This window comes from Rhodamnia argentea, chromosome 9 (genome assembly GCF_020921035.1).
Source record: "Rhodamnia argentea isolate NSW1041297 chromosome 9, ASM2092103v1, whole genome shotgun sequence".
Taxonomy (NCBI): domain Eukaryota; kingdom Viridiplantae; phylum Streptophyta; class Magnoliopsida; order Myrtales; family Myrtaceae; genus Rhodamnia; species Rhodamnia argentea.
Window position 1 is genome coordinate 26,460,962 of NC_063158.1, and position 12,898 is coordinate 26,473,859.

A 12,898-nucleotide genomic window follows, 5' to 3' on the forward strand; every position below is an offset into this window, starting at 1 on the left:
TATGGCTCATGTGTTGATGATTCCGTCTGGTCCTAAAGGGTTTGACATCTATAATGACGCGTCTCTCATAAGGAGTTGAACTTGAGGCAACGTTGATGGATGGAGCTACTTAAGATTATGATTGCAAGATCCCGTATCATCCGAGCAAGGCGAATAAAGTTGCAGATGCCCCGAGTAGAATATCGTTGATTGCTCAATTACGTGTTCATGAATGGTATATGCTTGAGCAAGTGAGAGACTTAGACTTTAAGTTGGAAGTAAGTCGTCCGTCGAGTCTTGTGGCTACCTTGAGGATCGAGCTAGAAGTGCAAGTGAAAATTAAGACCCTACAATCGACGGACCCCACTATTCAAAAGATCCTTCAAGAGGACTCGCCTAAGCGAAGGGTCGACTTTCAAGTGGCCGAGGATGGGGTACTAAAGTTTCGAGGATGTCTAGTTATGCCAGCTGATGAAAGTCTAAGGGAGGATATCTTATCGGAAGCACATTGTAGCGGTTATAGTATCCAACCTAAAAGTGCGAAGATGTATCAGAATCTGAAGCAACACTATTGGTGGAATAGTATGAAAGCGGATATAGATAAGTCTATGGCTAAGTGTTTAACCCGTTAGCGTGTCAAGGTGCAACACCGTAAGCTTGGAGGATCGCTGCTAGGGGTGAGCAAAAAAGATCGCCCAAATCGGGATCGATGGTCCGATTCTAGATTTTAAGGGGATCCAGTCCGATTCTCGATTCCTAAAATTGGAACCGGTGACCAGGGTAGTCCGGTTCCGGTTCTAGGGCCCAGAACCGGATCGAATTAAACCGCCCGGATAGGACTAGTCCTTTAAAAAAGAAAAAGAAAAAAAGTAAACCTCACGTTTTACTTGTTTAGCTTTAGGGTTTCCTTCTTTGCTTCACTTTAGTCTTCAACGCAGACATAATACTTCTCTCGCTACACACAAGTTCGACTACTCTATGCCTCCGTCAAAGGAGCCCGACTACTCAGCCTTTGTCTCTCACGCGTGCGTGCACCTCCGCTTTGACACCTCCAAAGGCTTTCCCCACACACTCTCAATCGATCGATCGATCTCTCGATCCCTCGGCCGCGTAGCTTGGTGAGTCTTTTTATATGATGATTTGTGCATCTTCATTCTTTGAGGTGGATTCGTTCTTTCAATTTTTCTCTTTTTTCCAAAGATCTACACGGATTCATACAACGATGAGCTCTTAATGAGCCTTCTAAGGCCCGCATGAGCTAGAAACTCTTCCATCTTGTAGAACAAGAACATGAGGATTTGTGGCCCTATAAACTCCTCACTAATACCAACCTGGAAGATAAAACTTCTATCATGGTATGAGGATAGATATATAAAGAGAGTGGTGTTTTGTTCTTTCCGGGTAACCCGTAATTGGGATTTTTTTGGGCGGCTTGATGTAGGTCACTAGAGTATCGGTATCTCCAATTAATATAAGCTCTCTCCTATTCCTAACTCTTTAACATTCAGTGTCGGCTCAAATATATTCTCATTCCTTGGTTTTAGTTTCTTGTGTTTTAAGTACATGTTTGTGATTCTAGGAAGATTCAGAGCTCCCACTAGCTACTATTATCTAATTTTGCAAAAGATAAAAGCTTCTGTTTGTCCCGAACATACTTGTAAAGATCTTAACTTCTTATAACGTATACTTTATCCTTATTAGTTTTTGCATAATCGTGCGTGCAAATGTGTGTTTGTGTGAGTGAAATATAGCAAAGGGTTTGAGAAATGCCAAAGGATCCACGAGGAAGCAGGGGACAAAGGCTTTTCTTATTAGTTGGTATTAGAAAGGAAGGAGGATAGGTTTGTTAGTTGTTTTGCTAAGTGTATTTGCTTTTGGACGACTGCAAGCCTTTTGTGGGCTTTCATATGATGAAATAATTTGAAAGTGAAACAATTAACACAATTCAAGTATAACCAAGAGAAGGAGACCAATATGCCTTTTTTATTTCACCTTATTGAAAAGATCGCAAGACTTTACCTTTTTATAGGCTTTTTACCCGACTATTGCTCTTACTCTTCAATAACTCATTAATATATCTACCATCCGAAGGAGATAGATTACTGAAAATTTACAAAACATTAAAAAAGCTATAGAAGCACGGACTTGGACACTAGAAACCTACAACACGCTTAAGACATGAAATTCATTCACCATCCTAGCAATGGAATTAGAAATCGATCTCCCTTGGCTTTTATAACTTATAATCTATTTGATTCGGGTGATCTACCTATATGTCAATGGAAGTGGACAAATCCATCGATGAGATGACTTCGCCAATGGACTCACTAGAACATGAAGGTGAAGAAGTCTTCGAAGAGGAAGTCGACACAAATAAGGTATCTCATGGTTACCCAACCGCTATTGGTTCACAAAAATCATCACAAGCCTGGCTTCATTTTTGTAAAGGCAACAAAAATATGAAGGGAAAAACTGAGGTGTTTTGCAAATATTGTGGCACCATGCATTGGTATTGTGTTAATAACGGTACTTTCGCTATGTTGAAGCACTTGAGTAGGTGCAATAAGTATCCTCGAAATATAGATAAGAAGCAAAAGTTTTTTGTCCCACGTAGAGTGGATATGACTCAAATGACTACGGGAAATACCAACACTAGTAGTACTAATGATTTATCAACATGGGAGTTTGATTAGGAACTTTGTAGGCAAATGCTTGTACGGATGATTATAGTAGATAATCAACCCTTTTCATTGGTTGTGCGTGTAGGATTCCGTGATTTTATAAGCCATATACATCCTCTTTTCAATCCCATCTCAAGATTTACAGTGGTTAGAGATTGCATGAAGTTGTATCTTGCTAAAAGAATAAGTTTGAAGAATTTTTTTCGCAAGCTTAAGTCTAGAGTCGCACTCACAACCGATACATGGAGCTCCACTCAGAACTTGAACTATTTATGTCTCACTGCTCATTTTATTGATGATGATTGGAAATTGCACAAAAGAATCATCAATTTTGTGGTAATGTTTGGTCACAAGGGCAAGGAAATTGGAAAAATGATTGAGAAATGCATCTACGAGTGGGAAATAGAGAAACATGTGTCCACGATCACTGTGGATAATGCTAGTTCGAATGATGTAGCTATTAAGCTTTTGAAAGCTAAATTTTTAAAAGATAAGTTGTTAATCTTATATGGTGAAGCTTTACACGTGAGGTGCACAACTCATATTTTAAACTTGATTGTGAGGGATGGATTGCACGAGATACATGATTCTATTACACGTATTTGAAACGCTATTAGGTATGTGAGAGGTTCTCCCATGAGAGCTAAATCATTCCAAGCTTGTATTGAGAGTGTAAGGATCGCTTATAAAGGTTTAGCTTGTCTTGATGTTTTCACTAGGTGGAACTCCACTTATCTCATGTTAGACACTGCCTTAAAGCTAAGAAAAGCTTTTGAGAAGCTGGAAGAAGATGATCCTTTCTTCTCGGCTAAGCTTGAAGATGAAACTCCTAAAAATGAAGATTGGGAAAATGCCGTAGTTCTTATCATATTTTTGAAGAAGTTTTATGATTCCACCAACAAGATGTTCGAGACTTTGTATATCACTTCAAATGATTAAACTCTGAAATAAGCGGTGAATGCTTCGGATGTTAGAGTAAAAGCCATGGGGGTGAAGATGAAAGAAAAATTTGACAAATATTATGGGAGTTTCGAAAAAGTGAACATGATGGTTTTGATTACGGTGATATTGGATCCAAGAAAAAAGATGAAGTATGTGCAATATTGTTATAAACTAATTTATGATGATGATGAGATAGTAAATGAGATGTGTGATTATGTGAGGACTTACCTAGAACATTTGTTTACTTTTTACGAGAAGTCTTGTGGTTTCGGACCTTTTGGCAACAAAAATTAGTGTGGTCAACTTTTAATTGATGCTGGTGGTAGATTGGGTGGTCAACATGAGGAAGGTCATAAAGATAAGATTGGTCTCACTGTGGATTTTGATGTGAGTTTTGATGGGGACAAGGCATTCCAATTCTTTATATACAAGGAGAAAAAAGTGGCCGATGGCAATTTATCCGAGATCGAAAAGTATCTTCAAGCCGCACGTGAAGAAGGTCGCATCGTTGACATTTTGATGTTGTGGAATACTGCTAGCCAAAAGTTTAAAATCCTCTCTTTGATGGGTCGGGATATCTTGGCTATTCTTGTAACAACCGTTGCTTCGGAGGCCACTTTAAGCACATCCGGTCGTGTGCTTGATGGCTATCGAAGTTCTTTGACTCCTAGAGTGGTGGAAGCTTTGATTTGCGCTCAAGATTGGTTGAGAGTGGTTAACAAACCGGTTAATATTTGAGGAGTGCATCGAGGATGCGGAAAAGTTCAAGTTGGGTAAGTCATGGATATATCTTTTCTTTTGTATCTTGTATTTCTTTTGTATATCTAATAAGTGAATGCTCTAATTAATATTTTGTTTTTTCTAGCTATGGAAGATGCTTGCTCGGAGCTTACCGGTAAATAGAGTTTACAAGTTAGTGGAAGGAATATATGGTGAGATTTTCATTCAGTAATTTTCACCTTAGTTTTTGCATCTTATTGGCTAAAGCCCATGCTTAATAATCAGCCCACGACTCTTATGCACTTTGATGTAAGGGGAAGCATTTGCAACAATTTTGCATGCCATGTGATGCATGTGTATGATAGATTTGAAACCATTGTAGCATAAGCACATTGTCTTAAGTTCTCTAAACCAAAAGCTCATTACTTGTTATTTGCTGCTATTTAGAGTTAACTTTGCAAGAAGATGTGAGCTGTTTTATTGCCAAATCCCAACTTATAAGTCACTTACACCTTCCCGATGAACATCCTCTTTCTCCAAGTATAATCCCTTTGAGTTCGCTTTCTATTAATTACATTTCTAATTCAAAACTAATGTACGTTGCTTATATATACTTATTATAGGTTGGATGCACTTTTGTTTCATCCATCAAATATCAAGAAAGGATTTGAAGTTTAGAAATCTTGCCATTTTTCTATTTCACTATCATTTCTGTTAATGTTACGTGATCAAGTGTACTTTTTTTTTTCTTTGGGTGTGAGTTTAATGAGCTTTTGATGATCATATGGGGACACGTTGACTTGTTGTTGAGTTTTTGAGTTTAGACTAGATCGTGGGGGCAGCGAGCAGCCTCTTTGAATGGTACAAGTAATGAGAGGCCCGTTGTTGAGCATTGTTGTTTGAAGTCTTGGGTCGTTCCACAAATATGTTTGGAGAAATCCCACTTTTGATGAGCTTTCGTAATTTTTCTTTTTTACAAGTAATGAGCATCTTTACCGAAATTTTTTGGAACCGCCTGGGAATCGGACCGAACCGATGGTCCGATTCGGTTCCGAGTTCCGAGAGTGGCCGGTCCGGTCCGCGGTTCCAAAAAAAGGGAACCGGGACCACCAATCTAGTTCCCGATTTTTTATGGGAACCGGACCGAACCGGGAACCGCTCACTCCTAACCGATGTAGCCTTTGGGGATTCCGGAGTAGAAATGGGAGCATATCACAATAGACTTCATGATGAGATTGCCAAAGAGTCAAAAAGGACATGACTCAATATGGACCGAGGTCGACAAATTGACGAAGTCGAGGCACTTCATTCCAGTAAGAAAAGACTTTGCTTTGAATAGATATGCAGACTTGTATGTGAGGAATATCGTGAGACCGCATGGAGTGACAGTGACGATCACTTCGCACCGAAACCTAAAGTTCACTACCACGTTCTAGAGAATTCTACAAATCGCTTTGAGGACTAAGCTACAATTCAGTATGTCTATCACCCGCAGACAGATGGCCGCTCTGAAAGGACGATTTAGACTTTGGAGGACATGTTGAGAGCCCGTGTTTTGGATTTCAAAGGTTGTTGGGAAGAACAGTTGCTTCTGGTTGAGTTCGCCTACAATAATGCTTATCAATAGAGTATTAAGAGGGCACCATTTAAAGCGTTGTATGACAGAGCATGCAGGATGCCACTCTATTGGGACGAAGTAGGTGAAAGAAAGATCATTGGTCTTGAGTTAGTACAGCAGTCATTGGAAGCTATCAAGGTCATTAGAGACATAATGAAGACAGCTCATAGTCATCAGAAGAGTTACGCCGATAAGAGGCGCAGATCTTTGGGGTTTCAGGTGGGCGATCATGTTTTTCTAAAGGTGTACCCTATGAGAGGGACATCTCATTTTGGCAAGAAAGGAAAGCTAAACCCTAGGTATGTTGGGCCGTTTGAGATCCCGAAGAGAATTAGAAACCTGGCTTGTCGTCTTACGTTGCCGCCGGGGCTTGCTCGGGTACATAAAGTGTTCTACGTATTGATGTTGAAGAAGTATAAGCCGGACCCCACTCATGTGCTAAGTTATAAAGAGATCGAGCTGGGTGAGCAAGCTGCGTACGTAGAATGTTTAATTAGGATCGTGGATAGGAAAGAACTAGTGCTCCAGAACAAGACAATCCCGTTAGTCAAGGTGACTTGGTAACACCACGGAATCGAAGAAACTACCCGAGAGAACAAGGAAGTTATGAAGAGCAGCTATCCTTATCTTTTTGAGTAGTTATGGCTGTATTGCAATTTCGAAGACGAAATTTCCTAAGGTAGGGAGAGTTGTGACACCTTGGAAATTCGTTATCCGTAAGTGCCTAAATTTGATAAAAAGATTAATATGAATTTCAGCCAATATAATATTTTGGATCGTGAGAACGTAAATGATGATTTTTGGACAATACTCGGAACGTTAATCAACCTAGTTTAGGCTTCATAAATCTTAGTCGCTTCGATTTAGGATTTAATTCCTCGTACCCAAGCTTAACTCTGGATGAGCCCGACCCGTGCAAAGACCAAAAATGCCATCTGTTAGTGGAGCCAAATGTCCAACCGGTTCTAAATTGCCTGTTGTCCAAAATGCCTACTACTATTAATGCATAGAAGATAAAAAGCCTTAATGGTAATGAGACACCACTTGTCCCATCACTACCGACCCCTTACATCACCTTTCTCTCCCCCCTCATGTGACTCTCTCTCTACCGCACGAACCACCTCCCTTTGCATTGCTCTTCTTCTTCTTCATTTTCTTTGTTGCTGCAACTCAACCTCCCTCTCCCTCTTCCTTCACCCACGCACAACCCCACCATACCAACCGCCCCCCCCCTCCCCCTCCCCCCCCCTCTCGTTCAACCTCAACCATCCGGCTCCCGGCTCACGCCGCCCGCCCTCGACCTTGCTACCCTGCAACCGAGCCCCAAGCCGATACCACCTCACCCCTCTCTTAGCTCCCTCATACATGCGATCCAAACCTCCGCTAAGCTACCGGCCTTAAGCCGCACCACCCAGCCCCACCGCGACCTAGAAGAACCCCAGCCCTCAATCGCGTCTGTTGCCCTCAACCTCGAACCCGAAACCTCTCAAGATCTGTGTTTTCCCCTCCTCGTCGGTGAGACCCACAAGTTTAAAGCCCCGCCGCTACGTCGCCAACAGCCTCATACCCGGTCGTGTGCGAGCCCATGCCCAGCCATGCCCGAGCCCGTGCCCAGTCGTACCGAGGCCGTGCCCAGCCACGCCCAAGCATATGCCCGGTCATGCCCGAGCCCCGTGCCCGGTAGTAGTTGAGCCCCGGGCCTGATCGTGCCCTAGTCCCGTACTGGCCGTGCTCGAGCTCTGTGCCCGTGTGCTCGAGCGTGCCCAACCATGTACCGGGGACCCGTACCTATGAGCCATGCCTCGTTGAGCCCGTGCCTAAAGAGCCGGTAGCCAAGTGTGTCATGTATTCGCACCGTCGTCCGTTAATTGTCTCGTGCCACTAATTGTGAGTTAAATCCCTAAACCCAGATTAGGGCTCTAATTATGCTTAAGGATAGTTAATTAGCTAGTTAGGATGTTTAGGTGGTTTAATTACGGTCAGATTAGTTAGAAATGTGATTTAGACTAAATGACCGTAATTGGTTACGTTAGTTGATTAGCTAGGTCGTCTATGGCTAATTGATAATTAGAATTGATTGATTTTGATTGATTGATCGTGAGCGAGCGATAAGTTAGAAACAAGTATACGATTGATTGCCGATTGGAATCGACTTTGATAGCGGAATCAACCAGCTTCATCTGATTATTCGTCTCTTGATTGCTTGATTTGAATGCTTGGATCGCCTACCGATTGTCATGGTGTTTGATTTAGAGGCCAACCGCCTCGTTTTGCTTGAAATGTCGGTCGATAAAATTGTGTATTCATGTGACCACGTATGAGATCAAATTGCATATTTTAGCATGAAAACAACCTTGGGCCAAGTCTTTGAGCATGCGTGAATGAGCATTCAACTAAATTCAAAGAAATGAAATGGCTGGATATCGGGTGTGCTTGAGTGGTCACATAATGGATAATTCCGACGATCATTGTTTTTCGATTGGTTGGTCCTGGCAATTATTGTCTTCTAATTGTTGAAAGCGCGTCAGTCATTGTCTTTTAACTATTCGTTTACCGATCGCAGCTTGTGAAAGACCAAAATCTTTGTGATGATTCCTATTAGATTCGTGCCGTATCGATAATCATTGTCTTTTGGTTGGTTGAGCGGGGTCACATAGACTATCAGAAGCCATCGCTGGAAGTAAGAAACAATGCACATTCTTGCCAAGAGAGCACCAACCGACTAGTGTATTAGACCTAAGGATCGTATTCGATAATAAATGGACTACGTGTGGTGTCCTGTGCATGTAAGTTGCGTGATGCGTTGCCAGTGGATTGGTTGGGTTGACTATCATGTCGTGTCCGTATCGCATTATATGTGACTATCGGGAGGGTAAGCTTGCATGTGGATGATATATCCGTTCTGTGATGTTGTGATTGGTTTGGTAGAATGCTCTAAGCGAATCAACGCCTTAGCCGGGCTTAGGTGTTGACTCACCGAGATTATTCTCACCCCGTTATTTAACCTTTCAGGTCCCAAGTGATTGAGCTTTTTGTCCGATTCGGCGTCCCTACCGACCAGCGTTTCTATATTATCCACCATGAGGAAGTGCCCTCAGGGCGAGTCTGGGAGCAGCATGTCACCGAGATCCGGGCCGATGAAGGGTTGTCGCACCTAGTGATGCACCTCTTCCAGGCCTGGTTTCTCAATGACCATGGCGTGCTCTTTGGTTAGCTACGGAGACGTGAGGGACCGCCCAATCCGCGCCCTTACGCCCCTTCTTGGGATCCCATGGACTTGGATACGCCGGATGGGGAGGTAGTGGACCCCGAGTCCGATATGGAGTCAAAACCCTCTTCTGGTCGGGGTTCTAGGGCTTAATCGTGACCGCCCTCTTTTTGGAGCCCCGTTGATGCCAAGGCATGGCTGTTGGAGTAGCCTTTTGGAAGTAAATGAGAGTTTAACCTTACCCGACGGGTTATCTTTTTGAGGTCTTAGAGAGCAGTCCCGAAGTGTGAGGTTGTATATGTTAGTAGGTAACTCCGTAGGGTACTATCCCGTTGTTATTGTTGTGTGGGAGAGTTTACGTATCCGCGTGCACCGTAAGTACGTAGGTCTATAGTGTCTCTAAGATGCTATCCTTCGTGACCTCGTGGCGATTTGGTAGGGATGTCGCAGGCCTGAGAGTCGGGGCATGACAGCCTCAATTGATCTTCAATACGTCAAGGAATTCACATATGAGCCCCCCAACCCAGATGACATTTTCTCTATTTTCGAAGATACGAATTTTGGTGAACCAAACTAGAGGGAAATTGAACCATGGGTTGCTCACAGTCCTGCCAGCCATGCCTCAAAATTACACACTGTGAGTCCTGAAGTTAATATGACTTACAAGGGCAGCATTCAGAGACATTCAAATACATTTGTTGATGAGAATGGCGAAATTGAAGAAGATGAGCGTGGGTGGGAAACTGTGAGCCATCTTGAGGATCAAGGCTCAAGTTATTCACCGGAAGGGAGTGCCGCATCTGTCAACAAAAATTGCCGGCACAGTAATGTGTCAGGGAGCGGAACAGACCGGGAAGAACATGCATGTGAAGAAACCCCTATTACAGAAATCAGTGAAGTGTGCTCTGTGCCCACAAGACAGACAAAAAAAAAAGGGTCATCTGTAGCGAGACTTTGGAGATCATGGCCCATTAACGAGGAAAACTATAAGATAATCTCAGTAGAGGGAATGAATGGTAGGCTTTCAAATGGAAGGTTATCTAATGCGGGTGTTCTTTCTCCAGATCGGGGGTCAGGTAGAGGCGGGCTGAGTCCCCCGGGTTTGGTGGGCCAGTGGAGTTCTCCTGAATCAGGGCATCCTCACATCACTCGAGGGATGAAAAGGTGCATTGAATGGCCTCGTGGTGCCCTGAAGAACAGTTTGAAGGCAAAGCTTTTGGAGGCAAGGCTGGAAAGTCAGAAAGTCCAACTGCGCCGTGTTCTGAAACAGAAGATTTAGGAGTAGATAGAGAATCTCGATGTCCCTGGAGCTATTTTCTTCTATATATGACTAAATCAGCGACGAATCCATTACTTCCAGTTCAAGTTAACATGTTTGAGGGTGGTGGAATAGCCATTTGTATATTCATTTCACACAGAATAGCTGATGGATTCACAATGTGCAATTTCATTAAAGGATGGGCTACTGCATGCCAAGAAGGGATTAATAAAGTATCTCTACCAAGCTTTAACTTGGCTTCATTCTTCCCCTCAAGAAAAATCATGAATCCGAAATACTAGAAGGAACTAAGATTGTCTCCAAATTGTTTGTTTTCAATGGAGAAGCAATATCGAAGCTTAAAGCATAAGGCAAGTTGCACATGGGAAATTGAGGCCTTCTGTGTTCATTCATTCATTAAATTTACGGGAAAAGATAGGCATGCCAATACCAGAGAATACTTATGGAAATCTCCATAGGCAGGCAATACCACGTTTTATGCCAAGCAATGAAAGCAAGACCAAGTTGCATGATATGGTGAGTCTAATCCATGATGCAATACAAAACACCATCAAGGATTGTAACCAACAACAAAATGGTGGTAGTGTTTTTATGGGGACAATTGATGCCATAAAAGAGGTGGTTGAAGAATTTGAGAAAGGTGAGGCGGATATCTATCTATGCCCTAGCTAGAGCCGTTTCCCAACTTATGAAAGAGATTTTGTGTCACGCCCCGATCCCCAGCCAGCGACATCCCTACCAAATCGCCTCAGGTCACGAATAATAGTGTCCTAGATATACTATCGACCAATGAATTTACAGCGCATGCAAAACGTGCAACACTCCCAAACAAACAAGATCAGCAGAGACAGCATAATAGGAAAACCACAACAATGATTCCCAAAAATCCAATTTCACTCATTAAATCAAAGTATATGAGTTTTAACCATATGAGCTACAGAAGACTTATACAACCCCATTCTTCGGGGGCGGCTTGCTAAGACTTCGAAAAGAAACATGGTCGAGTAAGGTTAAACTCTTATCTATTCCCCAAATTACTCTAATCACCATGCCCTAACATCACGGTTCCATCACTTGGGACCTAAAATGGTTAAACGACGGGGTGATAAATAAATCTCAGTGAGTCAACCCCAAAACCCGGCTAGGGCATTGATTCATTCGGACATCCTAACAAGCAGTCACATCATCAAAGAGCAGATATTTCGACCACATGCAAGCTTACTATCCAGGCTACACATAATGCGATGCGGACTCGACTTAACGGTCAAACCAACCAAATTAAATCAATACAACGGCGAAGCATCACATCACATGTATGCACCGGACACCACACATAGTCCATTTATTATTAGAAATGAATCGTAGGTCAAGCACACTCGTCGGTTGGTGCTCTCCCGGCAGAACTAGGCATCATCCCTTACTTCCGGCGACGGCTTCTGATAGTCCATGTGACTCTACTAGACCAATCAGAAGACAATGATTGTCGATACGGCACGAAGCTAACAAGAATCCTTAAAAGGCTTCGGCCCTTCACAAACTGCGACCGGTAAATAAACAACCAGAAGACAATGGCTGTCGCGCATCCAAGAACTAGAAGACAATGATTGCCAGGACCGACCAACCAGAAAACAATGATTGTCGGAATTATCAAATTATGTGACCACTTAAGCACTTCGACATCCAGCCGGTTCATTTCTTTGAATTTAGTCGAATGCTCATACTCGCATGTTCAAATAATTGGCCCAAGGCTATTTTCGTGCAAAATCATGCAATTTGATCTCATACGTGGTCACATGAAAGCATAATTTTATCGACTAACAAATCAAGCAATTTGGGGCACTCACATCCAATAATTCAAGAACCAATTAATCAATTGCAGCCAATCGATTTTTAATCACAATTTCAATTCCAATTAACAATCAATCGCATGCTCGTCTCTGACCTATCGTTCGCTTGCAATCAATCAATTCAATTAGTTCTAATCATCAATAAGCCACGGACGACCTAGCTAATCGACTAATCTTAACTAATTACGGTCATTTAGCCTAAACTACGTTTCTACCTAGCCCGACCGTAATTAATCTACCTAAATACCCTAATTAGCTAATTAATCTAATTTCGAACGCAATTAGCCTCCTAAACGAGAGTTAGGGGCTAACTCATAAATTAAACTAGCTCAAGTGGTCTCAACTCGGGCGGCGACAACGAAATGGCTCCGTGAGGAGAGAAGAGGTGAACTTGGGGTGCCGAACTTGGTTAAGGGTGGTTGGGTGAGGCTACGACACTCCGAGACAACGGCACAAGGCTCGAGAGTGGTAGCTGGTGGCCGAAGTTAGCCGAAACAAAGGCGACACCGCCGGGGCAGCGGCTAGGCAAGGCGGTGCAGGAGAGGCCAGAATAGGGAAATGGACAACGGAGCTGTTTTGGGGCGGCTTTGAGGATTTTGGGTGGCTCACGAGCTAGGAGAAGGT

At 42.9% G+C, this 12,898-nt stretch overlaps 1 protein-coding gene across 1 annotated transcript; it reads left to right on the forward strand.

Moving 5' to 3' along the window:
* The first annotated feature begins 5,997 nt into the window (after window positions 1-5,997).
* LOC125316496 lies at window positions 5,998-6,504 on the forward strand. Its single transcript, XM_048284853.1, has one exon. The coding sequence runs from the start codon at window positions 5,998-6,000 to the stop codon at window positions 6,502-6,504; it is 507 nt and encodes a 168-aa protein (XP_048140810.1).
* Window positions 6,505-12,898: the final 6,394 nt, after the last annotated feature.

Excerpts from the sequence above, each read along its gene's own strand:
- LOC125316496 (XM_048284853.1), top strand. The coding sequence starts at position 5,998 with ATGCCACTCTATTGGGACGAAGTAGGTGAAAGAAAGATCATTGGTCTT.